Source organism: Aegilops tauschii, chromosome 2, assembly GCF_002575655.3.
Source record: "Aegilops tauschii subsp. strangulata cultivar AL8/78 chromosome 2, Aet v6.0, whole genome shotgun sequence".
Classification (NCBI taxonomy): domain Eukaryota; kingdom Viridiplantae; phylum Streptophyta; class Magnoliopsida; order Poales; family Poaceae; genus Aegilops; species Aegilops tauschii.
Genome location: NC_053036.3, coordinates 591,493,392 through 591,521,327, shown reverse-complemented (window position 1 = coordinate 591,521,327; position 27,936 = coordinate 591,493,392). Strand labels below are relative to the sequence as shown.

The 27,936-nt window shown below is 47.6% G+C and overlaps 3 protein-coding genes across 4 annotated transcripts; all 3 read right to left on the bottom strand.

The window, feature by feature from the left end:
* Nucleotides 1–9,331: 9,331 nt before the first annotated feature.
* LOC109770762 (abscisic acid-inducible protein kinase) lies at nucleotides 9,332–14,024 on the bottom strand. 2 transcript variants are annotated; one of them, XM_040399931.2, is made up of 9 exons: nucleotides 13,660–14,024; nucleotides 11,884–11,958; nucleotides 10,912–11,013; nucleotides 10,768–10,821; nucleotides 10,583–10,675; nucleotides 10,401–10,493; nucleotides 10,206–10,310; nucleotides 9,921–10,019; nucleotides 9,332–9,850 (listed from the first exon to the last, which is right to left on the bottom strand). In XM_040399931.2, the coding sequence occupies exons 1-9, from the start codon at nucleotides 13,777–13,779 to the stop codon at nucleotides 9,563–9,565; spliced, it is 1,029 nt and encodes a 342-aa protein (XP_040255865.1). In that variant the 5' UTR covers nucleotides 13,780–14,024; the 3' UTR covers nucleotides 9,332–9,562. The 2 variants fall into 2 exon arrangements, with proteins under 2 accessions (XP_040255865.1, XP_040255866.1); XM_040399932.1 differs by lacking the exon at nucleotides 13,660–14,024 and adding an exon at nucleotides 12,398–12,523.
* Nucleotides 14,025–16,196: 2,172 nt separating this feature from the next.
* Nucleotides 16,197–16,865, bottom strand: LOC141041309 (uncharacterized). Its single transcript, XM_073507447.1, has 2 exons — nucleotides 16,717–16,865; nucleotides 16,197–16,617 (listed from the first exon to the last, which is right to left on the bottom strand). The coding sequence occupies exons 1-2, from the start codon at nucleotides 16,863–16,865 to the stop codon at nucleotides 16,197–16,199; spliced, it is 570 nt and encodes a 189-aa protein (XP_073363548.1).
* An 869-nt stretch (nucleotides 16,866–17,734) lies between these two features.
* On the bottom strand, nucleotides 17,735–21,180 carry LOC109770763 (serine hydroxymethyltransferase 4). Its single transcript, XM_020329469.4, has 4 exons — nucleotides 20,472–21,180; nucleotides 18,996–19,386; nucleotides 18,816–18,917; nucleotides 17,735–18,248 (listed from the first exon to the last, which is right to left on the bottom strand). Exons 1-4 carry the CDS (start codon nucleotides 21,147–21,149, stop codon nucleotides 18,004–18,006), a joined length of 1,416 nt encoding a protein of 471 aa, XP_020185058.1. The 5' UTR covers nucleotides 21,150–21,180; the 3' UTR covers nucleotides 17,735–18,003.
* Between the last annotated feature and the right edge of the window lie 6,756 nt (nucleotides 21,181–27,936).

Below are 27,936 nucleotides of genomic sequence, written 5' to 3'. Positions count from 1 at the left end.
GTCCGGCTCTCAAGGCGACTTGCTGCAAGAGTTGTCCCAACTGCACGAGCGAGCTCGGCAGGCAATGCGGAGCATTGCTAAAGCTTTGTGGCCATCCGCCTCTCCGCCAGGAAGTATGGAGGGGCTTGTGAAGCTATTCCAAGGAGCTCGGCGGCGCTTCCGATTATGGAAGATATCGGCCTGCCGAGAAGGCGCGCGAGAGGCCTGGGCCATGGTAAAAACACGGTACACCAAGCTTGATCCGAATCATATGGCCGGGTCGGATCGTTGGGTTCAGATGGAAAAGAAGTTCCAGTTAGTCTGGTATATGACCAGGTAAAGATAGCCGCCAAGTATTCCCAACAGGATTATAAGCTAGATTGCCTATTGGATGGCATAGAGGAAGAAGTGTTTGAGTCCAAGTGACTATGTACTTCAATGGATGAATGTGTCCCTAGCCGGATTGTAAAACGATTGTCATGGCAGACCTTTTCGCTTCGACCTCTGGACCCGAAGGTGCGGAGTGCTTCCGAATACCCGCTCGGTAATATAGACCGGGTTACGCGTGGAAACCAGGCATAGGGGTCATAGTTGCTTGAACAGACAAGTTGTATCCGGCTAGCTATGTTATATTAAATGTTGATTGTAAGAAACATCTTCCAGGGAGAATAGTTTCGTTAAGGGTTCCTTCCCCTGGGTGGACATGCGTTAGTATGCATGTCCGAACTGTGATTGAAAAAAACACAGTATACATAACATCTGGGGGGTTCATAGTGTAACAAGTGTAAAACATCTTTAGTCCACCGACCGAATATTCCCTTAAGGACGCTAGCTTTCGGCTTCACCCAGTCTGAGGTACACGTCGGGATGACCCGGCTGTAACAATTGCAGAGGTGCTCCCTTTATGCCCTAGCCGAACTAACGGGAACGTAGGGCATAAGCACAGGAGCCAGGCAACCCAGCTTGGCAAAAACTTAAGTCATAACTATGCATATAATGGCGAAGAAAAGGTACATATGCGGAAGAGGACACATATGTGCTGGGCTTGATGCTCGGAAAATAATAATAAGCTTATGTAAAATAAGCCCCCAGGTATTATGATTGTATACATTTAAGGATGTGCACATCATAGGTGTGCGCCTTGGCCGCATAAGAGCTATAAAGCTAGAGAAAAAAGAGAGTAAAAATGGAAACAAAGGGAGAAGAAGAACGAACAAAGAGTACGGCTCTAGGCGTAGAATCTTCGGAGTCTTGCGGCATTCCACGGGTTCGGCTCTAGGCGATTGTCAAATGCATCACGCAGGCGGTACGCTCCTCCAGTGAGAACCTCATCTATGATGAAGGGACCCTACCACTTGGGCTTGAGTTTGTCCTTTTTCTTTTCTGGCAGGCGTAGAACGAGTGCACCAACATTATAAGTCTTGGCCCGCACTTCTCTGCTTTGGTATCTGCGAGCCTGTTGTTGATAGAATGCAGAACGGGCTTTTGCAACGTCACGCTCCTCCTCCAAGGCATCTAAACTGTCCTGCCAATCGAGCTCGGCCTCTCTCTCTTCGTACATGCGCACTCGAGGTGAGTCATGAATGATGTCGCAGGGCAAAACGGCCTTTGCGCCGTACACCATGAAGAATGGTGTGTATCCGGTAGTGCGATTGGGCGTGGTCCGCAGCCCCCAGAGTACGGAGTGGAGCTCCTCAACCTAGTGCTTGTCTGATTCTTTCAAAGACAACACTAGTCTAGGCTTGATGCTGCTCATAATAAGACCATTAGCTCGTTCGACTTGACCGTTTGTTTGTGGATGATAGACCGAGGCGTAATCGAGCTTAATGCCCAATTTAGCACACCAGGTTTTCACTTCGTCGGCTGTGAAATTGGAGCCATTATCGGTGATGATGTTGTGTGGGACACCATAACGGTGCATGACACCGGATATAAAGTCTATCACTGGTCCAGCTTTGGCCGTTTTCACTGGTTTGGCCTCTATCCGTTTGGTGAATTTATCTACCATGACGAGCAGATATTTTTTCTTATGGCTTCCTCCTTTAAGGGGTCCGACCATATCAAGCCCCCAGACCGCGAAAGGCCAAGTAATGGGGATTGTTTGTAGAGCGTAGGCGGCATATGGCTTTGATTGACGAAAAGTTGGCATCCGACGCAATGTTGGACAAGGTCCTGTGCATCTGCTCGGGCCGTCGGCCAAAAGAAACATGTACTGAAGGCTTTACTTACGAGGGCCTGGGCCGCGGCGTGGTGACCACCGAGACTAGCATGGATTTCGGCCAAGAGCTATCGTCCCTCTTCTTCGGAGATACATCTTTGAAGGACTCCGGTAGCGCTTTTCTTGTAGAGCTCTCCTTCATGGACCTTGTAGGCTTTGGAGCGCCGAACAATGCAGCGAGCCTCATTCTGGTCCTCAGGGAGCCCTCTCCTATTAATGTAGGCCAAGAAGGGTTCGGTCCATGGGGCAATTACTGCCATTATTAGATGGGCCGATGATGTTATCTCGGTGGCTGAGCCTTCGATGATATCGGTATTGTGTTCGGAATCTGCGGATATATTCGGATCTGGACTAGTGTTGCCGCTCTCATCCTGCCACACCACGGATGGCTTGAAGAGCCATTCCAAAAAGACGTTAGGCGGGACGGGGTCACGCTTGGCGCCCATGCGAGCAAGGACATCCGCCTCTTGATTGCTTTCCTGAGCCACATGATGAAACTGAAGGAAATATGCCCTAGAGGCAACAATAAAGTTGTTATTTATATTTCCTTATATCATGATATGTTTATTATTCATGCTAGAATTGTATTAACCGGAAACTTAGTACATGTGTGAATACATAGACAAACAGAGTGTCACTAGTATGCCTCTACTTGACTAGCTCGTTGAATCAAAGATGGTTAAGTTTCCTAGCCATAGACATGAGTTGTCATTTGATTAACGGGATCACATCATTAGAGAATGATGTGATTGACTTGACCCATTCCATTAGCTTAGCATTCGATCATTTAGTATATTGCTATTGCTTTCTTCATAACTTATACATGTTCCTATGACTATGAGATTATGCAACTCCCGAATACCGGAGGAACACTTTGTGTGCTACCAAACGTCCCAACGTAACTGGGTGATTATAAAGGTGCTCTATAGGTGTCTCCGATGGTACTTGTTGAGTTGGCATAGATCGAGATTAGGATTTGTCACACTGATTGTCGGAGAGGTATCTCTGGGCCCTCTCGGTAATGCACATCACTATAAGCCTTGCAAGCAATGTGACTAAAGAGTTAGTTGCGGGATGATGCATTACGGAACGAGTAAAGAGACTTGCCGGTAACGAGATTGAACTAGGTATTGAGATACCGACGATCGAATCTCGGGCAAGTAACATACCGATGACAAAGGGAACAACGTATGTTGTTATGCGGTTTGAGCGATAAAGATCTTCATAGAATATGTGGGAGCCAATATGAGCATCCCGGTTCCGCTATTGGTTATTGACCGTAAACGTGTCTCGGTCATGTCTACATAGTTCTCGAACCCGTAGGGTCCGCACGCTTAATGTTCGGTGACGATCGGTATTATGAGTTTATGTGTTTTGATGCACCAAAGGTAGTTCTGAGTCCCGAATATGATCACGGACATGACGAGGAGTCTCGAAATGGTCGAGACATAAAGATCGATATATTGGAAGCCTATATTTGGACATCGGAATAGTTCCGGGTGAAATCAGGATTTTACCGGAGTACCGGGAGGTTACCGGAACCCCTCGGTAAGTGTATGGGCCTTACTGGGCCATAGTGGAGAGAGAGGAGGACAGGGCAGGCCGCGCTCCCCCTCCCCCTCTGGTCCAAATTGGACTAGGAGGGGGGCGCCCCCCCCCCTTTCCTTCCTCCCTCTCTCCCCCTTCCTTCTCTCCTAGTCCAACTAGGGAAGGGGGGAATCCTACTCCGGTGGGAGTAGGACTCCTCCAGGGCGCACCATAGAGGGCCGGCCCTCCTCCCTCCTCCACTCCTTTATATACGGAGGAGGGGGGCACCCCATGAACACACAAGTTGATCAGTTGATCTTTTAGCCGTGTGCGGTGCCCCCCTCCACCATAATCCACCTCGGTAATACCGTAGCGGTGCTTAGGCGAAGCCCTGCGTCGGTAGCATCATCATCACCGTCATCACGCCGTCGTGCTGACGGAACTCTCCCGCGAAGCTCTGCTGGATCGTGAGTTCGTGGGACGTCGCCAAGCTGAACGTGTGCAGAACTCGGAGGTGCCCTGTGTTCGGTACTTGGATCGGTCGGATCGTGAAGACGTACGACTACATCAACCGCGTTGTCATAACGCTTCCGCTTTCGGTCTACGAGGGTACGTGGACAACACTCTCCCCTCTCGTTGCTATGCATCACCATGATCTTGCGTGTGCGTAGGAATTTTTTTGAAATTACTACGTTCCCCAACAGAAACTCGAGTCCCTCGAACCGAGCTAATATTTTAAGTACGGCGTTACGATAGGCCACCATCTTCGGATCTCTGGCGTCAAAGTCTCCATTTATTTGGGATATTGCGAGATTCGAATCCCCGCGCACCTCCAGGCATTGTATGCTCATGGAGGCAGCCATCCGAAGACCGTGCAATAAGGCCTCGTATTCGGCTGCATTGTTGAAGTTTGTGTATAATATTTGGAGTACATACTAGACTGTGTCACCAGTGGGGGACGTTAAGACGACGCCCGCTCCTAAGCCGGCCAGCATTTTAGAGCCATCAAAGTGCATGACCTAGTTGGAATATGTGCCGTACTCTTTAGGAGTTCGGCCTCTGTCCATTCGGCGACGAAGTCGGCCAATACTTGGGATTTAATGGCTCGGCGCGGTTTGTATGTTATGTCAAATGGAAGGAGCTCAATGGCCCACTTAGCAATCCGGCCCGTGGCGTCGCGGTTGTTTATTATGTCATTGAGTGGGATTTCGGAAGCCACCGTGATAGAGCACTCTTGGAAGTAGTGTCGTAGCTTCCGGGGTGCCATGAAGACCGCATACGCTATCTTTTGGTAATGGGGGTACCAGGATTTGCACGGTGTGAGGACAGTGGATACGTAGTATACCGGCTTCTGGAGTGGAATTTGTGTCCGTCCGCCTCCTGCTCAACGACGAGCACCGCGCTCACCACCTGGTGTGTTGCAGAGAAGTATAATAACATTGGTTCGCCGACGTTTGGCGCGGCCAGGATTGGATTGCTCGCTAAAAGAGCCTTTATTTCTTCCAGTCCGGCCGTTGCCGCATCCGTCCACTCGAAGTGGTCAGTGCGTCGGAGAAGGCGATAAAGTGGCAATGCTTTTTCTCCTAATCTAGAGATAAAGCGGCTTAAAGCTGCCACGCATCCGGCTAGTTTTGGACCTGTTTAAGATCTGTTGGTATAGCCTGTTGTGACAAAGCCCGAATTTTGGCTGGATTTGCCTCAATTCCTCTATTGGAAATGATGAAGCCCAGCAGTTTTCCAGCGGGAATGCCGAAAACACACTTTTCCGGATTGAGCTTAATGTCATATATGCGGAGGTTGTCGAATGTGAGATGTAGGTCGTCTATTAATGACTCGACGTGCCTAGTCTTGATGACTACGTCATCCACATATGCTTCAACTATCTTGCCGATTTGTTTCTCCAGGCATGTTTGAATCATGCGTTGGTAGGTGGCGCCGGCGTTTTTGAGCCCGAAGAGCATAATGTTGAAGCAGAAAGGCCCGTATGGGGTAATGAATGCCGTTGCGGCTTGATCGGACTCCTTCATCTTGATTTGATGGTATCGGGAGTATGCGTCGAGGAAACATAGTGAGTCATGTCCTGCGGTAGCATCGATGATCTAATCGATGCGGGGAAGGGGGAAGGGGTCCTTAGGGCAGGCCTTGTTGAGGTCTTTGAAATCGACGCACAGACACCAGGATTTATCCTTCTTTGGTACCATCGCCAGGTTTGCTAGCCAGTCCGGGTGTTTTATTTCTCTGATGAATCCGGCCTCAATTAACTTGGCTAGCTCCTCCCCCATAGCTTGTCGTTTGGGTTCGGAAAAGCGCCGCAGTGTTTGCTTGACCGGCTTATATCCCTTCAATATATTGAGGCTGTGTTCGGCCAGCCTGCTTGGGATCCCTGGCATATCAGAAGGGTGCCAGGCGAATATGTCCCAGTTTTCGCGTAGGAACGCTCGTAGTGCGGCGTCGACCACTGGGTCCAGCTATGCCCCGATGGAGGCTGTCTTCTTGGGGTCCGTTGGATGGACCTGAAATTTGACTATTTCGTCTGCTGGTTTGAAAGAGGTGGATTTGGGGCGTTTATCAAGGATTACATCGTCCCTGTCCATCATGGAGCGTAGTGCGGTTAACTCTTTGGCCGCGAGGGCCTCAGACAGTGCCTCGAGGGCCAGGGATGCGGTTTTGTTTTCGGCGCGGAGGACTATGTCCGGATCACTGGCTAGAGTGACAATACCGTTGGGCCCGGGCATCTTAAGCTTCATATACCCATAATGAGGTATGGCCTGAAAGCGTGTGAACGCATCTCGCCCCAACAGGGCATGATATCCACTGTTGAAGGGGGCACTTGGAAGGTCATTTCTTCGGACCGGTAGTTCTCCGGCGTGCCAAATACCACGTCAAGTGTGATTTTCCCCGCGCACCGCGCCTCCTGGCTGGGAATTATTCCTCGGAAGGTCGTATTACTCTGCTCGATGCGGCTCCTGTCTATTTCCATTCTATTGAGTGTGTCCTCGTAAATGAGGTTTAGCCCACTGCCGCCGTCCACAAGCACTTTAGTGAGCCGAAAGCCGTCCACAATTGGATTGAGGACCAAGGCGGCTGGTGCCAGGACTGTCCGGAGTCTTGGTTCGTCACTGGCATTGAAAGTTATGTCCGTGTCATTCCAGGGGTTTATTGATGCGACTTGGCAGACTTCGGCGAGGTCGCGGAGTGCCCTCTTGCGCCGATTGTTTGAAGAGAAAGTCTCGAAGACCGTCAATACTCTGAGGTCGTTGCCCTCCGGGGGGTGTTGCTCTTTGGTGAGGATATCCTCGCCGCTCTTGGCCACTTGCCGGAGTATCCAACATGCTCTAAGGTTGTGGGTTGGTACGGTATCCGGTGTCGTGTGTATTTTGCATGGGCTATCGAGCTATCCCTCCAGAACGGTTCCACGTGCCGTAGTGGGTAGTTTTCTTCAATATGGGGCCGGGTGCCGCGCGAGGGTGCACCCTTTTCGCCCACTCGAGGGGTTGAGTGAAGGCTGGTGCTTCCCAGCGAGCTGTCTGTGTTTTCCAGGCGCTCTCCATTGCGCAGTACTTCTGTACTATGGTTGCCAAGTCAGCAAAGCGTAATACGCGACAGCGGTTGATGGCGTTGAGGATTCCTTCATCTGTGCAATTATTGCAGAATACTAAAATCGCATCCTCGTCGCGGCAATCTTTAATCTTGTCTTTGACAAGGAGGAACCTGGCCCAAAAGTGATGGACTGTTTCCTGAGACTGCTGTCGTATGCACGTGAGGTCGCATATATCCGGATGACCGGAATTACTTGGCGAATATTGCTTGTGGTGGGTGGGTGGCTTTAAATCCGCGCCCTGACCCAGTTTGGAGTCCGGAGTTTGAAGAATTTCCGAGCTTGATAGTTCGGGCTCCGGGATGTCAACTGATTTTTTGGGTCCAACGTCCGACTCTTGGTTCGGAGGGCTAGGAGTGTCGTTCCGCAGACAGGTATTCGGTTGTTCGAGCTCGGATATCCGAACATAGTTCGTCTTCAACATAAGGGAAGAGTCGTTGTTTTGCTCCTCTACGACCGCTATCTGATGGGTGATCGGCGGAGATTTAATTTCTCTCTGATCGGGTTTAAGCCCAATCTGATCATAGTCTGTAGCGACCCCCATAGCGGCGATGCGATCCAGGAGTTCGTTTAAAGACGACAACTCTGCCGGATCCATCCGTTTAGAGTATTCGGTGTCAATACGGAGGCGGTTTTTGATGACCTGAGAGGTCACCGTCGGCTTAACGGCCGAACGGACGATCATGGTAAAGCCGCCCAGCCGGAGGGTTTGGCCTGAGGCCAGTGCTCCTCCGGTGGTGATGTTGTCCTTGATGACAAGGCGAGCCATTAACCCTATCTTCGACGTCACAGTGGAACTCTCAATGAAAGCACCAAGTTCGGGCCCTCTTGATGGAGGTAATACCCTACTTCCTCCTTGATTGATCTTGATGAATATGAGGATTACAAGAGTTGATCTACCACGAGATCGTAATGGCTAAACCCTAGATGTCTAGCATGTATGATTATGATTGCCCCTACGGACTAAACCCTTCGGTTTATATAGACACCGGAGGGGACTAGGGTTGTACAAAGTCGGTTACGGAGAAAGGAATCTTTATATCCAAACGCTAAGCTTGCCATCCACGCAAAGGAGAGTCCTATCCGGACACGGGAGAGAGTCTTCTGTCTTGTATCTTCACGGCCCATCAGTCCGGCCCATGTCACATAGGCCGGACGCCCGAGGACCCCCTAATCCAGGACTCCCTCAGCGGCCGGCGGCGGCTTCTGCGGCGGTAGGTGCGCGCGACCTGGCGCCTCCCCTCCTCCCCTGTTCGGCGTGCGGGCCAGCCTGGTCGGGCCGCGCTTCCTCTTGGTCGCCGGTTCTGTACAGGAGGCGCTGGTGGTGGCGGGGATCTAGTTCGAGCGAAATCCCTGGTCGGCCATGACCGGGCGCGCCAACGGCGACGCCTGAGGGCGTCGTTCCCCTCCTTGGAGGCGTCGGTATGGACCGATCTCCTCACTTCACCTTCCCCTAGGTCTCCCGGGTGAAAGTCCTAACTTTGTTGGGCGGCGGCGGCGCTCATGGCACCGTTCCCTTCTTGAAGGCGCCACTTTGAGAACCTTGGGGTTGGGTGGCGCTTGTGGGTGGTGGGCGACGGCGGTGGTGCGGCCCTATCCTAGTATGGATTTACGTCCGTTGCTTGAAGATACTCGCGTAGGGGGAGGTCGTCGGCTGGCGTCAATGGCGGAGGACCTGCCAAGGCTCGCGTAGGTGGAGGTCGTCGTTTGGCGTCATGATGGGGTTGTTGGCGGAGGACCTGCCAAGGTTGTCACCTCAATCTGCTCTAAAGATGGACCAGTGGAAGATGACGGCGACGACACATATGAGTGCGTCAGACCGGTTTGAGCCCCGGACCTGGCGGATGGCTTGGTCGGGGCCTCCGGCTTTAGATGTTAGGCTTAGGTGAGAGGTCTGGATATGTGGCCCAGCTTGCACCCCTTCATCATTTGAATAGAGGTAGCGGTAGATGTTGCCAAGATGGCGAATTCAGGCATATTGTTGTTCTACTTTATAAGATACTCGAGAATAATCAATAAAATGGCCGCATGCATTTGTTCCCAAATGCAGAGGCCGAGGGTCATCCTCTCCTTTTCCAAAAAAAAAGCATGTAGACTTATCTTACACTGTTTACACAGCAAGGCCAATCTGTGGGCTACAGAGAATTTGTGATCCAGAACAAAATCTAAATGGAAGCATGACAAACAGGAACACATCCACACGTAAACCATCAAGAGAACTTTCGAACCACTCATGAGCGTCACAACGGGCACACGAAATCCCCGCTGCTCTCAACATCAATGTCGTCGATATCGAAATCGATGTCGTCTAGATCCATGCTCCCCAGGCAGGCAACCTGCCCGGCAATCCCTAGGGCGTTATCGCCAGGTTTCTGCGCCTCCTGGATGATCGCCATGGCTTCTTCCAGACTCTGTGACGGCGTGTTCATGTCTGCCAGATGCATGCTCCTTTGGTACTCATCGGTCATCTCAACGGGCAATCTCTTGAGGAACCATGGATGGTTCTTGATCTCCGGGATGGTTATTCGCTGCACGCAAATACAAATGTGAGCACTACATGACCAGGAACTGAACTGTTCCAGGACTAGAATATACAACCTGCTGAGGATTTCCAACGAAGATGCGGGACAACAGATGTATGCAATCCATCGAGACTCGAACGTAGTCCGGAACGGAGTACTGTACGCTGAGTATCCTCTGTGGAAGACACCAACAATTAAGTTTTGTAGTAACACAGTGAGAGGCATCAGATAGAGATGATGCAAAAGTTTCATGAAAGATTATTTTTTTCGAAAAGGGGAAAGATCCCGGCCTCTGCATCATCATGATGCACACAGCCATGGTTTCATGAAAGATAAGGTGGGAAAGGGTGTGTGTACTCACGGTGATAGTTTTGCGGAAGTTCCTTGGCTCATCAGGGTCCTCGAAAGGATATGCCCCCACAAGCATCACATAGAGCGTTACTCCACAAGACCAAACATCGGCGACCTAAGATTATAGGAGCTGGCATCTGAATGCTTCACATCACATGGGGTACTTAAACCATTAAAACCATGCCCTAGTGGTGAAAATTCATACCTTTCCATCATACTCTCTTCTAGAGAGGACCTCCGGGGCGATGTATGCCGGCGTGCCGACAGTTGACTTCGGTTGAGAGTGCAAGACAGAAGACTGAAATGAAAGAAAGTTGAAACAGGGGTCCTGGTTTAGGAGATGAAGACGCAACATTCAGAGGTTATTATCTGCGTGCACGGGAATACCTTGGAGTAACCGAAGTCACAAATCTTGAGTCGAGGTGCGACACTACCATCCAATAGAGTGTTTTCTAGTTTCAAATCTCTATGACATACTTGCTGCAGGCAAACAAAAAAAAAAAGACATTTTTTGTGGTGAGCGTCTGACTTAAGCTGCTATCTGCGAGTTGGCATGGCAGAGTACTACGTACCATAGAGTGACAATAGCTCACTCCAGAAATCAATTGTTGGAAGAAGAATCTTCCCTGTTAAGAATAATGAGTAAGTAACAGTTAATGTAATTATATGTAACCATTTAAGGAAGTTCCAAAGGTCGTTGCAAAAATATTATCTACCTCATCCTCGCTAAATCTCCCTGCGTTGCAAATCCTTTGAAATAGCTCGCCGCCAGAGGCATATTCCATAACTATTGCCAAATGTGTCGGAGTTAGCACGACCTGAAAAACTATGTATGTTAAAGCATGGATTGAACATTAAAGGTTTGATAATCAGGCCCACAATTCAAGATGAACAGAAAGAAGCCGGTTAGCGGCATCCACAACCTCAGATGATTCCAAACCCTCCACCCAACATGACAGTATATATTCTTGAATGGAAACAGGTAAAAAATCTGAAGTAGTCCTGATCTCCCATGCAAGAGTTTCATCTCTATGGAAAATCAAGTTTTTTTGCATTAAAAATAAATTTCTTTTCAACCAAGAGGAAATGTCCACACCCTCTGAAACACATGTATGTCATCTTTGTACTGGTTAATTACCTGCTAGATCGTCAATGGTCTAGCTGCATGAGAACTCTAAGCAATCAGGTATATGAAAACAATACAAAGTATGGGGATGCAAATCTAAGTAACAAGTTAACTTGCCTGGGTAGTGCAGAACAGTGCAATGAGGAAGACAATTTTAAGCTGATAAGCATTTAACAACTCAAAGACAGTGATTAATGTAATTATAAATAACATAGACCAAAGGGTCCTAGCCTCAAAACATGCTGGAACCAAAATTTCAGTTACACATTCTAGTTGCCACTACAGATAACCTTAACTTTCATAGTACTAGTATGTTTCCATATATGTGAGTCAAGTTTCCGAAATCAATCACTGCGATCTACAACTTGCAATCGTAGAAGTAACAATAGATCTATAATTTTGTAAAGCCACTATTTTTTGATAATGAAGCATCAGTACAATATGTGACTAATTACCCTGATTTCAATTTCGCAAGGTAAAGGACTAAAGCATTGCACTCATAACTCGTTTAACTTGTAGCCTATCAGAGGGATAATCACTGTCTTGGAAGTCGAGAAATTACCTCCTTGAATCGAATAATATTTGGATGCTTCAGTGACCGGTGGTTCATAATCTCCCTTTGAACATGTTCATCAATCTATACAGCAAAAACAAATGCTGAGAGTTAATTGATGGCCCATAAATACTAAACGTTAAAACAAAGGGCCTGAAAGAAAAAAAACAAATACAAAAGAACTTAAGAACGTAATAACAGCCACAGGCAAAGAGTAAAACTCCGGTACATCTTCAGCTTAAAATAATGGCCTACAGCTCTCAAAGCGGAAGAATAAAATGAAATGGACATCGTAGGCATGACTTACTATAGCAGTAGCATCAGTAAAAGATTAGAAACATTTTCCTGACATGTCCGAATAGCTAATACAGAGACTAGAAACACCCAACAAAAGCTGAACTGAACTCAGAAGAGGTCAGCAGAGAAAACAAAATGAATAGATATATAGTCTAAAGTCAAAAGGTTGAAAAAAATATAAAATTTATAGTATGTACAACAAAAACCAATGCCTCACGCTAGTAACCTCAGCACAGTGAGAAGACCGATATGAGATTTGACGCCGGTTTGTTTGCTACTTAAGCACGACACAGCCTTCCGAGCGTTAGGATCGACCCACCACGCGCTCCGAGCCGTTGGATGTCACCCTGAACTGTGGAATCACTTACTTAGGTGAATCATTTATTAGTTCTCTAATAATAACTGTGGTAAAACTCTCGGCTAAAAAAAAGATGCTTTCAGCTCGGCTAAAAAAAAGATGCTTTCAACTGCTACACCCAAAAGGAGAAAAGTGTAAATGCTTTTGAAACCAAAGCCACACCAAACAAAGCCTATGAATAGTAAATCACATATACTATACTGGAAATTATGTGGCACCGGAGATAGATTCTATGTGTGCCAACGAACGAATCTTTTCGATTATTTTTGTTGGAGGGAAGCATGGGAAGCAACAGCAGGGTGGCATGCACTGGATACTTCCTCGACCTGACCTACCATAGTACCATGACAAACGTTGCCTATTTCTAGAATATGATTCCTTCGGAGTTAAGAGAGAGTCTGAGTAAACTCCATGCAATGCCTTCAGCAAGGGGACGACGACGCCGCTTAAACGACGCCATTGTAAGTGCAACTAGCCGAAGGTCGAACCTAGAGTCTTCACCCCTGGAAATCGAGCCCCTACACTCAAAGAGCACCACCTAGCCAACATCGCCCTGTGCTGCCACCATCTGCCGATCGATCCATCGATCACGCAGCGGCGCAAATGCGCAGTCCTGGTGGACGTACCCACACGATTAGAACCAACCACGCCGGCGCAACACATGCCGCCGAGCAGTAAGAAGGACAAGTTCAGTGAAGCAAGATATGATTAAGTGGTCGCCTAAATTGCGCATTAACCTACAAAAGAATCTGTATTTTTGAAGCTCCATTGGAAGAGCAAGTGAATCTGTATTTTTTATTAGGATCTTCAAGTGGAAACGCTAAAAACAGAGTGCTCTGCATTTATCGACGCCGAGAGAAGAGACCAAAAGTGCACAACCCACTCACTCAGCTAAGCGCAAAACGAAGCCAAGATCACGTCGTGTGCACCGAAATTCCCAGCATTTCTGGAGATTCCAAGCACACGCGGAGAACCACGAAGATACTGACAGGCCAAAACATTCGATCCTCCATTCCAACTTCACCAATCACGGGTGACGGGGCCGTACCACTAAAATCAGGCCAATCAGGCGCTCAAACAGGCTGCTTAAAGCCTAGATCGTAGGAGAGGAGAGGCTGCTTGCTGCTTACCTTGTGGCCTCGCTCGATGAACTTGACGGCGAAGTGCTCCTTGGTCCTGACGTCCCGCACCAGCTTGGCCACCCCGAAGTTGCCGGACCCGATGTCCCTCACCACCTCGTACCGATCCATCCTCCCCTCTTTCTCCTGATCGCTCCAGCGCTCCCCTGAGAAGAAGCACCTTGTGAAGGAGGAGGAAGCAAGACAGGAGGGTGTGAATGGAGCTGGCTGCGTTCTGGAACCCACGAGGTCCGGGAGGGGATTGGTATGGGGTAAACTCGGGGTCCCAGCCGTGAGGTGGGGAGGAGAGGGGAGGAGTCCGGAGAGACACGTCACCTCGCAGCGCCGCCATGTGTCGCCGCGGGTGCCGTCCGGAAGCCACAAAGGGAAAACCCAACTCCAACACTTCTCGTTGAGATGAGGCCCCTACGGTCTTGACTGCAGAAATGGACAGTCCCGCTGTTCTCAAGGGAAGGAAAAGGACGCTGATGACAGGCGAGCCATCTTCGACTAACCAGCACCGTTTGATTCCCATCCAACGACTGCCTACCAGTTTCTTTTTTGTTTTTTCGTTTTCTTTTTTCTTCTTTTTTTGTGAATACTCTTTTTTCTGTTTCAAGTTTAATTTTATTTTTTTAATGTTTGGAAATTTCAAATATTGTTTGGAATTTTTTCAGAAATGCTCCTGGTTTTCAAAACTTGATCACAAGTATAAAAACGTTCGTGTTTCAGGAAATGATCATATATCCAAAAGCTGTTAGGAATTTCAAAAAAACCATTTTCCAGAAATTATTCACTGATTCAAAAATCGGTGATTTTTAAAAGATGTTTGCGGTTTCAAAACTTTTTCGGAATTTCAAAGAATGTTCTCATGTTTAAAAGAATGTTTTCCTTATTTAAAATTGTTCACAATTTTAAAAATCCAAACGGTAAGTGCCACACGTGTGGCACGAAGCAATCCCGCCCTGACGTTTTTTACAGCTAAAGTTGTCATCCGAAAAGAAAAAACAAACTAAAAAAACTGAAACTTGCCATCCGAAAAGAAATTTGTCATGCTTAACAACTAAAGTTGCCCTCCATGCGTCACTAAACTTGCCATCAAAAATGTTAAGAGTTGCCATGAGATCGTGCCACGTGTGTGGCACTTATCAGGGTCCTTTCAAAAAATGATTGGGAATTAAAGAAATGCATATCTAAAAACTATTCATAGTTTCACAAAATGTTTCCATTTTTAAGAAATTATTCACAAATACAAAAATTGTCCGAAATGTTTTTAAAAAATCGTAATTTAAAAAATTGTTCGTATTTGACAGAAATTCTTCGTAATCTTAAATAAATCGAATCCTGAAAAATGCTTCACAATTTTACAGAAATGTTTTCATTTCTATTGTCGTTGTTAGTTCTTTAACATTAGCGTTGCGCTTCTGTCACTAGGTGAGTTCCAGGGGCATGAATCACAAGATGCAGGTCGCGAGGTCGAATCCAAGTGAACGCTTATGTTTTTTTTTGACGATTTTTTACATCCGCTCACTGTTGTTCCACCCAATGGGCCGGACCAGTTTTGCTTGCCCTGTGCGTCACGCTCATTTTTGGAGGTCACATCTTGTAGTGCTTGTATCGGCGGCTGGTGAGCTGCACGGCTATGGAGTCCCACATGCGCCGGCCAGGCCAGTAGTACCGCATGCTCCGCTGCAAATGCATTGAGGCGCGTGGGGCGCTGGCCAACATGCCAGTATGCACCCACGCGCCCCTCATCGGCCAGCCTATAAGCGGGGTTGGGCGTCCCAGTCTTTTTATTCCTTTTTTTGTTTTTTGTTTTTAAAACAATTCAGAATATCAAAAAAGTTCAGAAATTAAGAAAAATGAATAATTTTTGGGAAAATTTTCCAGAAATCGTCACGTGTTCGTGTTTAAAAAGTGTTCATGATTTTGAAAAAAAATGCATCTTAAAAAATTCATGAATTCAAAAATGTTCGTATTTTTTTTAAATCACTAATTCAAAATTTGATGAACAATTTTTAAACTTGATGAACAAAAATTTCTTCAAGAACATTGCTTTTTGGAAAATGGAAGAACAAAATTTGCTATCTATAAACATTTTTTCAAAAATCTATGAACAAACTTTGAATTTGATGAACATTTTGTGAAAACAAGATGAACAAATTTCGAATTTGATCAACATTTTTTTATTTTGATGAACATTTTTTGAATTTGGTGGACAAAATTTGAATTTGTTGAATATTATTTTTACATTGTTCATCATTTCAGAATCTGATGTAAAAATATGTTCATGAATTTTTAAAAAAATCACGAGTTTAAAAGATTTTTGCAAATAGAAAAAACAAAGAAAAAATGAAAAAGGAAAATCAGAAAAGAAAATAAAAAAACATAAAAAGGGAAAAGAAGAGGAAGAAAAACCGAAAGAAAAAATAAAGAAAAACAAAAAAAACCGGTTCAGAGAAGGTTCTAGAAGCTTTTCAAAAACGATTGTATGTAAGCCGAAAAAATGGGCCGGCCCATACAAAAAACCAGCGCCTGGGGGGTACGTGCTACCTCGCTGGCGCACGGTACGCGCCAACTAGGAATCCCCCATTGAAACAAATGGACATTGCTTTGTTTTGCAACAATTCAGCACAGTCCGTCTCCACAAGCAGTGATTGGTTTGTCCAGTGAAGGGTCAACTGTAGTCCTTCCTTCATCGCAGCCATCTCAGCTTCAAGGGCATCACCACAATTGAACAGCGCACGTGTCGCAGCGAAGATGACCGCACCCTCATGGTCTCGCAGTATCATCCCGGCACCGGCCGTACCATCCGCCTTGACAAACGCCCCATCAATGTTCAGTTTTGCATATTCTCTGTCAGGAGGTTCCCAACGCGGCTTCGGCCTTATTTCATGTGCAGCAGGAGGTTTGTACCCAGAAATATTAAGTACTTGTTTACCTTTCACTGAATCTGCTTCTGGATGTTGCCTAATCACGATGAGGGAAGTGATGTAGCCGGTTAAAAATCGGCGCGAAGCTTCAATCGGAACCGGGGGCTTGTGATGTGTGATCTCATTTCGTGCATACCATATCCTCCACATAATCATCAGCGAGGCCATCTTCTGTGTATCTGGGAGTTTTTCTAACAGCCGGAACAACCAGTCCGGCTCGGCATCGCGCAGCTCGTCCTGAGTTGGGAGTTCCCAGGTCTCGCGCATGGCCTGCCATAACGCCATTGCATGGGAGCAACGGACCAGTGCATGGTGAGTGGTCTCCTTCTCAACTCCACAAAGCGTGCATGTGTGGTCATGTTCCATATGTCGATCCTTTTTTGTAGCTTGCGTAGCTAGAGCTTCCTTAGCTGCCTTCCAAGCAAGATGATTAGTGCGCGAGGCGTGGATAGGTCTAGGTATGCATACTGGATTAGTGAGATCAGAAATATTCTGTCTCATGAAAGGAACATAAGTCTAGCAAGATTAGCCGCCATGCAAACGTGGTTAGCCACACTCTTGCATGCATGGGTCGTTGGCAACAGCGAACTGCTTGCTGGCTTCGTAATTCACCCGATGAAATAGCTAGCATCGTAATCTCTGAATGTAGCCATTTGGTTTGATTAATGAAAGTTCCTTTCCCGCAAAAAAAAAAATGGACATTGCTTTGTGAAATGGGTTGCAACATTAAAAGAATCTTCCACGGAGGTGCTAGAGAGAAGCGCTCGTGCTACCAAAAATTGTTAGTGTTGTCAAAAGTTGCAGAAAATCTTAACTTTTTGGGCAACATTGGCATGAGATGTAGAGTTGTAGACCGATGTAAGACTCTTTGCAGCGAATAGTAGCTATGAGAGAAAGAGAAGACTAACCGCTGACTGTCTTCTTTTCTTTCTCTATATACATGTTCCATATTTTTTAATTGAATTCCTAGAGTATGCCCGGATCACGCTACAATCTCGAAGTGATTGTTTTAGAACTTGTTATTATGATCTTTCTGTGGTCTTATCCTGGTACAGGTCAGTGTAACGTTGAGTTGATTGATCAGACTAAGTAGCACCAAAGTTTTCTGTCTCAAAAAAGAAAATAACACATATATTTTTCCCATATGCAGAGCGTACACAAAAATAATATGGAAGATTATTGGCAAATACTCAACATTCCATGATCCCACGCGAACAATTCCTACAAAGAAATATGATGGAATGTGGACGGCAAACAGAGCATAAAGGTGGGACGCGTTTACAGAACTATCCAGGGCTCCAGGGCGAGCAGACAAATCTCATAGAAGCACAGCACGGTGGCATTGCGCGGCGGCCAACAAGGCTTAGAAGCGCGAGGCGTATGGACGATTAGCGGAGACAACCACGGCATATGTATCATCATCCTACTCCTTGTACTTCATGCTCTCGAGCGAGAAGCCGGGCATGTCGAAGGAGAGGGCAAACTTCTCGACCTCGACCTTGAGGTTCTCGATGTCCTTGTTGTTCACCAGGCCCTTGGAGAAGTCCTTGAGCAGCTTGCCGTGCTCCTTCTGGATGTTCAGGCAGATGGTCACAGCCTGGTGGAGGAACTCGGCGATCTGCTCGAAGTCCTTCTCGACCAGACCCCTGGAAGTCATCGCCGGAGCACCTGAAAACCATAGACAAAATCCGCTCGGATGACATTTCAGCAGACTATGTGCCAGGAAAAAACTTGGAAGCCTGTTGGGATGATACAGCCATCCTGTAAAGCCTATCAGCTATGTCAACAAGCATAACAGGGCTTGCGGAACAGGTATCTGGTATCGCATCACAGACAAATCTCTCAGATTATTGAAGATCTCACTCTGAGTTACTTATATTAAGGGATAGAAAAGGTCATTCCCAATTTCCAAATAAAGTGTCATAGTAATTTAGTTGGTACCCTGTACTTGTTTTAATTCAGAGAAAATTTATCATGTCCACAGTGGTGAATAACAAGTCACAATGACCATGATTGCTCACATTGAAATGTATGCAACATGAATGAAGTAAACAGTACATTAATTATGAATTGTGAATATGGAAATATTTCTATTAACCAATCTAATGAGTGAGAAGTTTGACTGCACACATTCTAGAGACTCGTCTATTTCGGATGGAGGTAGTAATAATTTCATCACGCTTGCAGTATCAGCAGATGTAATTAAAACAAATAAGCAGATGGAGTGATTCTTACCAATGCGGACACCACCCGGGGACAATGCACTGCTGTCACCGAAGACAGCATTCTTGTTCAATGTAATGCTGCAAAGGTCACACATCTTTTCGACCTTGTTTCCTGCAGAAATAAGCTAATATTAGAACAAGTGATAATAGGACTGCTAGAAAATCAACTCACACAAATAAACTGGCATACCAGTCAAGCCAAGAGGGCGGAGATCCCATAGAACAAGATGGTTGTCAGTCCCATCGGTCACCATCTTGTAACCCTTGCTCATGAGATATTTTCCAACGGCAACAGCGTTGGCCTTGACCTGCTTTGCGTAGGCCTTGAATCCAGGAGTCAAAGTTTGCTTCAGGGCAACTGCAAGGGCAGCAATCTGGTGGTTGTGAGGACCACCCTGGAGCGATGGGAACACCGCAAAGTTGATCTTGTCCTCATAGTCATACACAGCACCCTCAGGCTGGCCCTTCTTCGCAGGCCTAGGGCCTTTCCTGTAGAAGATCATGCCAGCCCTTGGTCCCCGGAGAGACTTGTGTGTTGTAGTGGTAACCACATCACAGAACTCAAAAGGATTTGCAGCTTCCTACATAAAAGAAAGGAAACAGTAAGCATCTCAGAAACTGTACGATTACATTGACATTCATACACTCTTTAATCTTCAACCTATTGCAGTATGCCTGAAACACCTAAAGAAAGATGATCAGGATTTTATAAAAATTAATAGGACATTCTTTTCAATTACATGGTACACTATATGCATTTTTCATGACTATACTTATAGAAGTATTGTTCTTCACTTACAGAAAAGCAGAGTTCAGAAGAACATGAGAAAAATACAGTCAAACAAGTGGTTCCCCTGACTAAGTACAGTACAGAAGGAATATGCACATCAGTCGCCCTAGCAGAAAGCTGAGCGCTCAATATATGAAAAATGCGTATGCAATTGAGGAAAGTAGCACATTATATTTATACCATGCCATTGGTTAATCAGTGAAAAAACACAATTGATTATTTCCAAACAATGTTCTCAAGTATTTACTCTGAAACAAAGATTAACAATTATTACTATTACTACTACTATTTACAACAAACAATTTCACTGAAGTATGAACTCCAGATTGTTGCATGTTCTATCAGGAAAAAAAACTGTTGTTAACTCTTCAATCTTGTACTCCCTCCGTTCCCAAATATTTGTCTTTCTAGACATTTCAAATGGACTACAACATACGGATGTATGTAGACATATTTTAGAATGTAGATTCACTCATTTTTGCTTCGTATGTAGACACTTGTTGAAATCTTTAGAAAGACAAATATTTGGAACGGAGGGAGTATTTGTCTGAAATTACTACACAACGTTTTAATACACATTTATGCAACGAATACCAAAGTGCTACTCACTTAGATGGGATCTAATAGCAACATTCCAGGTAAACAGAGTACTATTTTCCAGTTCAGAACAACCCAGCACCAACCACTTATGAAATATGCACAGATCTAATAGATGCACACAGCTCAAAGACAATTATATACAACTACAAAGCTCAACAACCAGGTACCTACTACTAAGATCCCAACAACCAGATCGCATCGCATAAAATAGGAATCTTAAAGCCAAGATCCAATTTCTGAATGTAACTAGTCGAGATGAGTTTGTGGCGATTATACCTGCGCGGCGACCAGTCCGCTGATGTGCGCCATGTCGCAGAGGAGCATGGCCCCGACCTTGTCGGCGACGGCCCTGAGCCTGGCGTAGTCCCAGTCCCTGGGGTAGGCGCTGCCTCCGCAGATGATGAGCTTGGGGCGGAAGTCCATGGCCTTCTCCTCGAGCTTGTCGTAGTCGATGTAGCCGTTGGCGGCGCTGACCTTGTAGGGCAGGCTCTCGAAGTAGATGGAGGTGGCGGAGATCTTCTTGCCCCCGGCGGTGTAGTAGCCGTGGGTGAGGTGGCCGCCTGAGGGGAGGTCGAGCCCCATGATCCGGTCGTGCGGGTTGAGGAGCGCGGTGTATGCGGCGAAGTTGGCGGGCGAGCCGGAGTAGGGCTGCACGTTGACGCCCCAGGAGGCGGCGTCGAGGCGGAAGGCGGCGAGGGCGCGGTCGCGGCAGAGGTTCTCGATCTCGTCGATGACGTCGTTGCCGCCGTAGTAGCGCGCCCCCGGCATGCCCTCGGAGTACTTGTTGGTGAGCGCGGAGCCGAGCGCCTCGATGACGGCGAAGGAGGTGAAGTTCTCGGAGGCGATGAGCTCGATCCCGCTCCGCTGGCGCCGCTTCTCCCGCTCGATGAGGTCGAAGACGTCCGGGTCCGCGTCCGCCAGCGGGGTCAGCCCCCACGACGCGACGGAGTCCATTGCGGCGGCGGCGGCGGCGGAGGAGGAAGGGGGAGAGTGGTGGGGCGTCGGCGGAGGGGGGGAGTGGAGAGGGGGAGGTGGGCGGCGAGTGGTGGCGATTGGAGGCGTGGGGATATATAGAGAGGAGTGCGGCGCGTGTGCACGTCGGAGGTGGGTGGTGGTGGTGGGTGCGGGTGCGGCCGAGGTGTTCGACCGGATGCGCGGTAGGGGGTTGGTGTGGGTGCGAGTGAGGTGCTTGGGCCACGGTCGCGGTGGGCGGTTGGGCCACCGCACCGCGCCGTCACATGACAGCCGTGTTAACCGCCAGTGCGGATTTTGTGCTCTGCTCCCTTGATTTTAGAAAGGTTCAAAACTGAGTTGAAAAGTTCAAAAATATCCTAAATAAATATTGTGTGTGGGTATTACATTAAGCCACGCGCCAGTTATTTGCTGTAGAATTTTCTTTTATCTATGGTATCATGAAAAAATTGTGGGAAATAACCTCTTCAAATAATGTTTTGAGTAGGGTTGTGTGTGCGCTTAATGCTGAGGTGGAGCTTCACTCCGCTGCTCACGAGCGGCATCTTAGAGGTGCCAGAGCTTCTCTTCCGACTGTCTTCCATGGTGAATGGCGCATCAAGAAGGGTGATTCACTGACGGCTCGTAAAATAAGCCTTGCACTCGATTTGGCTGAGAATACTCGTTTCCCTCATCTTTGTTTGTTGTTGCGGGGTGGGAGCTGTGGCGTAGCCATGGTCAGGCCAAGCCCCTGGGCAAGCCACAGGCTAAACATCTGCTACAGTGCGGAATAGCGTCACTAATGCTACAGTCGACGAAGAACCACAATGTCACAACTCGGGCGACGGCCCGAGTAACCTGGGTCCTGACTACACCATTGGGCGCGAGTGAGGGAAGGCGAATCACTCATACTTTCTTGAATATGGTGTTTTTGTGGGCTGATGAAGCTGGTTTGGCGGTGCATTGCAATTATTATTCTGCCATATCGACTCCCGTCGGTGGAGCTAAAGTTCGGGATATTAGTTATCTTTGGCGCCCTTTGTTCAATCTCCATGGCGAGGTCCTCTCCTCCTTGCGTTAGTTAGGTAGGCGGTGGTCGGAGATGGTGGCTTCAGCGCCTTGGACGAGATTGTAGTATGTGACATGACTCGATTGCCTTTTCTTGTTAATCTCCGGGTCATACTTGCAAGATGTAAGGACTCGAAGGTTATTTTATTTTATTTCAGCTCCTTGTAGTGTTGAAATACTTTTGTCCAAAAAAATGGAAACCCTCATATATTACTCAAGAAATTCATATAATCAGAGAGAGAGAGAGAAAAGCACATCGTGCAGGACAGCGCACCACCTATTAACGCAATATCAATTCTTACATTGAGGCAATATTTGGCAAGCTCGTGTGCCCCGTTCACTTTTTTCTGATAAAGAGGGCTCTTCCTTTGACTTTTTTACGGAACCTCATCAGAGGGTAGGGTTCATGCACATTTATATAGATAAGGGGAAAATACAGAGTGACCCATTTTATAAGGGAAACCAAGCCGAAAACCGAACAACTCACACACCACCCGACGACAACCCAAGCAAAACCACCAACTTTTTTTCATGATCTCCACCCAAGATGACCTTGAACAAGAACTTCGAGAACGGCTTCAAGAAGGGAAACAACGTCCAAGGGGCGCCATCGGCCCCTGTCGACCACAAGACTTTCATCTAGACCTGCACACGGCCATCATCGTCGGCATCGACCCCTGTCGACCACAAGACTTTTGTCCAAACCTGTACACGACCATCCACCTCGGCATTGAGCACCGGAGTGAAGCTCCACCTCGACATTAAGCGCACACAGAACTGTACTCAAACATTACTTGAAGAGATTATTTCCCACTATATCTAGACCTCCCTCCGATTTCATTTGTCATAAACCACAAGTCTTTTGCAACTACTAAAGAGGAAATAAGAGACATCACATACTACATATCCTATTACACCTAACCATCTCAAGTTAATCATGATCTAGCGAAAAACCACCAAGGGCTTCAGGTCACCATCAGCAGGTGCCTAGGAAGATAAGAAGCGGCATTTGAGATGTTGCTTCTGCTAATACAAGCAACAACCACCAAACCACATCGCAAAGTATTAAAGCAGCCATGATAAGCAAGAGCATACCACATCGCTACATTCACCCCTTCTTGATTTTCACCAATGTGGAATCATGGATGAGTTAGATGACCCCCATCACTTCGCACCTAAGATCAATCAAGGGTGATCTGTCAAGCGAGGAACTCGTGGACATAAATTGAGGCGAAGTGATAGCAATGTAGAGCCCTGTGAAGCTCGTTCTAAGCTTGACTTCTTCCACGCTCAAACACACAGGGATGACATCGTAGACACATAAAAAGGCCTCCCCATGGCTCCTCGTACCACGAGTCCAAGACTTACACAGTCAACATTAGAGACATAGTTGGCATCCATGTTTATCTTCAAACCTCCTAAGGAGCACACACGGGGTTAGGGCATCAGCAACGCGGGCCCTTATATCGCCCACAAACGTCCAGACGTAGTTGTTCGGATGCATTTTGGCATCCAACGCGGTACCCATATCTCCGTAGAACACTCCAGTTGTCCAAATTCCCACAAACCGGGGGGGGGGGCTACGAGGCCGTGTGCAGCGCTCGCGCGGCGGAGTCGAACGCGTAGTCTGTCGTGGATGGGAACACCGGTAGACGTGTGTCGTTCGCGCCGACAGTTGCATGTGTTGCGCCGCTATGACCATGAGGCCGGCTTGTCTACGTCCATCGTGCACCTCACCTCTGTCGGCGACTAAGTTAACTTCTGGACACTATTCTTAAATGAAATTTACTAAAAATGTATTGAATGTGTTCAGTTTAAATAACAATCATCCACTTTACATGAAAATCACCCGTTTTGTTTAAATTCCGTTTGAAATGTATGCTAATACAGTTGGATGGCCGGCTTCTGCATCACTGTCCACGGACACGTCCGTGGATGGATAGCATGTCCGTTTTAGGTGTCCGGGCTGAAGATGCCCTTAGCGTGAATCTGAATAGACTGCATCTAGATTATAGATTTACCTTTACCTTCACCTTCGGAGACCATCAAATCACCACGACAGGTCCGAGAATAATAAGAATCCAAAAAATGACCGGACAGACAAACAAAAGCTTTTCGTTCTCAAAAACGACATCATTCAGAATGTCATGTGCTCTTCTTTTTTTTTTGCGGATATGTGCTCTTTTTTTAAGGATGTCTTTCTTTTTATGAACGAATATAGGCACTCACATTGTCAAACAACAGCAGCAACCAACCTGCACCTAAGCACTTGGATAAATTCTCCCCCGACGCTCCCAGAAAAATGTCAAAGCTCAAGGTGCAAAGCATGTCTTCCTACCCCAGATTGGTTCTCGTGTCCATTGGGTACTATGAGTATTTCGCTTTCAATTAATACCATGTAAATTATAAAAATGTTTCTAGATTTTTTATATAGAAATGCAAACTCTTTTTAAGAGATGTGCTATGAGCACACACGGTGGTTTCGATGTTAACACGCCTACTGCAGCTCCCCTAAAAAAGCCCCTAAAAAAACAGTTCCCCTCAAAAAAAAGAAAAAGTTTTATTCGTCGCGAGGCAAGCAAGGTGCCGGGGAGGGGCTGGGGCTAAGGAGGTGCCACGGCCCATGGGCCTTGAAGGGAGCCATCGAAATGACAAGCCGCCCACGGTTCTTGGTTGTTGATAATCTTTTTGTTCGCCGGAGATCCAGGAAGTCCGTCTCTTTGTTGACCCGTGGTTGGATCAACACGAATATGCACTTGTAGATTCCATCTATGCAGCTGAAAGTAATTAGTCCAGTCCAGGTGGTGCAGTGCCCGTGCCTTCACCACGTCGCAACAAGTTCCGGAGGTTGCAGGGAATGCGTGGCTGGGGGACCCGCGGTGCGTGCTTTGCGATCTAGATCTGCGCCCGTGACCGCTGATCAATTTTTTTACTCACCAACCGACCCAGCAGACAGCGGTGGTGATCGATGGCACAACGGTACGGAACCAGTGGCGACTTCCCGTTTTCTTCAATTCCTGTTGTTGTTGTTGCACTGGCTTAGTTGGAGGGAAGCATGGAAGCTGCTCTCCTAGGGCATGTTTGGTTGCAGTAGTGAATAGTAGCTGCATTGCATAGCCTTCTCAACTTAGCCTCGCTATGCAAATACAACCTCAAATGCATCATCTGCAAGTTGTTTGGTTGCCTGCATGGGCTGAACAACACTGTCTGGTGTTTGGTTGTCTGCATGTTAGTGGACAAACCCAAGGCATGGTGTTTGGTTGTATGCAATGCCTGGTGTGTGGTAACCTCTTTGGCTAGTTGGTGAGGTTACCAGCACACTTCGGCACAAACCATGTAGCATACATCATAAGCAGAGCAGAGTATAAACAGAGGATCAACTACTTAACAGCATATTTCAGATAAGCAGTACCACACTTCATGACAGTTCAACGCATAAACCATAAACATAAACAGTTCAAAGCAGACTCGATAGTACTTAGGAAGGAGGTGCCCCGGCCCTAGTCATTGGCGGCGAAGGCTTCGTCGTGCTTCCGGCACTTGTTGACGGCCTCAATGCCTTCGTCGTTGAAGATGATGACCTTGAGGGTGTCGGGAGTGAGGATCTTGAACGTCACCATGTAGCCGATCTTGATCTGATGAACGGCTGCGTAGGTGGCCCAACCCTGATCCAGGGTCACCCTGCCATTCATCAGCTTCACCGTCACCTTTCAGAAGCAGCTGGTGTTGTTCCTGAGCTTGAACTCCCTCGGCACCGCAACGAAGTGCTTGGTGAAGTCCAGGGGCATGGGGATGCACTCAAGCTTCGGTGCAAGGATGACCTTGCAGAAGTGAGTTGGGCCATCCTCCTCATGGTAGTGGACGTACTTGGGGCGCTTGTTGCTGAGGGCTCCTCCATGCGCTCGTCGTCGCCACAGGCGTCTTCGGTTCTTCCTCGGCGGTGGGCGGCAGCACAACCTCATCGGGCATTGGATGAAGGGGCTGCTTGCCCTTGTTGTCAACGGCCGGGAGCACCTCCATGCCCATCTCATTACTCTCCTCGATCTGCACACAATTTATGGAGTCAGGCACAACATAGAGTTCATGGCTTATTGAAGAGCATGTAGTTAAAACGGCATGACTGTCACTCTTCTCCTCCTCTCCATCGCCCCTATATTTACTCACCCTGCCCGCCACTACTTACCCACCCCCTCTCTTCTCTCACTGTCAACCTTCCTCCTCTCCATCGCCATGAGCTCTAGCTCTAGCTCCAATGCCAACCCCTTCCCTTGGGGTATTGGCTGGAGGGCCTTCTTCCTCGGGTGGTCGGCTGGTGACCGCACCAAGTTCGAGAACACCATGAAGGTGTTCGAACTTCGGCTCCATGCCTGACATGCAGAAGGAATCTGATGCAATGCTCATGAGGGCCACTGCACAAGAGCCGAGGACGCTGATTCCTGACCCAGCGAAGGGCGCGATGGCAGTCGACATCATTCGCTGGGTCATGAATCATGCCGTCTCCGATGACGCTAAACAGAGGAAGAAGTGGTGCAAGTACAAGAACTACTGGGCTCCTAATGACCGTCGTGCCGCAGTGTACTGGGAGACGGCAATCATGCCGCCGGCGGTCATCGGTGGGAAGCCTAAGGAGGAGGAAGAACCGGCGCAGATGCCAGCGAGGGCGCCGGAGCCAGGCCGTCGTACCTGGCAGATCGACCTCGACTCCGCCAAGGACGACGACGACGACCCGCCGCCCCGCACGGCGATGAACAAGAAGATGAAGGCCAGCCACTCGACCCGCCGCTCCGCACGCCCGTGACGGCCACCGCGGTTAGCCGGTGTCCGTTGTGTACCCCCAATCCCCCTTCTGCATCCGCATCTACCTCTATTCCGATCTTGCATGAACTAGTATGAAGTACTATGAACTCGTATGAACTAGTATGAACTACCTCTACATGCTTATCTACCTCTATTCCCCATTCCCCTCTCCGCCGTGGATCGAATCTATCGCCGGATCGAACGGGAAAAAGTAGTGCATGACGAACAGAGAGAAGTGCTTACCGCCATTGCCGCGGACCAAGTGATGATCCGCTCGCCGGTGATGGAGTCTGGTGGTCTTCTTGCTCTCCTTCGATCCGCCGCCGCTGGTGAGAGTTGGGAGAGTGGGGGAGAGTGGGGAGAGGGAGCGGTGAGGCTAATAACTGTCGGCGCTTCGGGAAGCAACGCGGCTTCTCGAGCGTGATCGCTGATAACCCACAAGTATAGGGGATCGCAACAGTTTTCGAGGATAGGGTATTCAACCCAAATTTATTGATTCGACACAAGGGGAGCCAAAGAATATTCTCAAGTATTAGCAGTTGAGTTGTCAATTCAACCACACCTGGATAACTTAATATCTACAGCAAAGTGTTTAGTAGCAAAATAATATGATAGTAGTGGTAACGGTAACAAAGGTAACAGTAGCAAAAGTAATATTTTTGGTGTTTTGTAGTGATTGTAACAGTAGCAACAGAAAAGTAAATAAGCGAAGAACAATACGTGAAAAGCTCGTAGCCATTGGATCGATGATGGAGAATTATGCCGGATGTGGTTCATCATGTAACAATCATAACATAGGGTAAACAGAACTAGCTCCAATTCATCAATATAATGTAGGCATGTATTCCGAATATAGTCATACGTGCTTATGGAAAAGAACTTGCATGACATCTTTTGTCCTACCCTCCCGTGGCAGCAGGGTCCT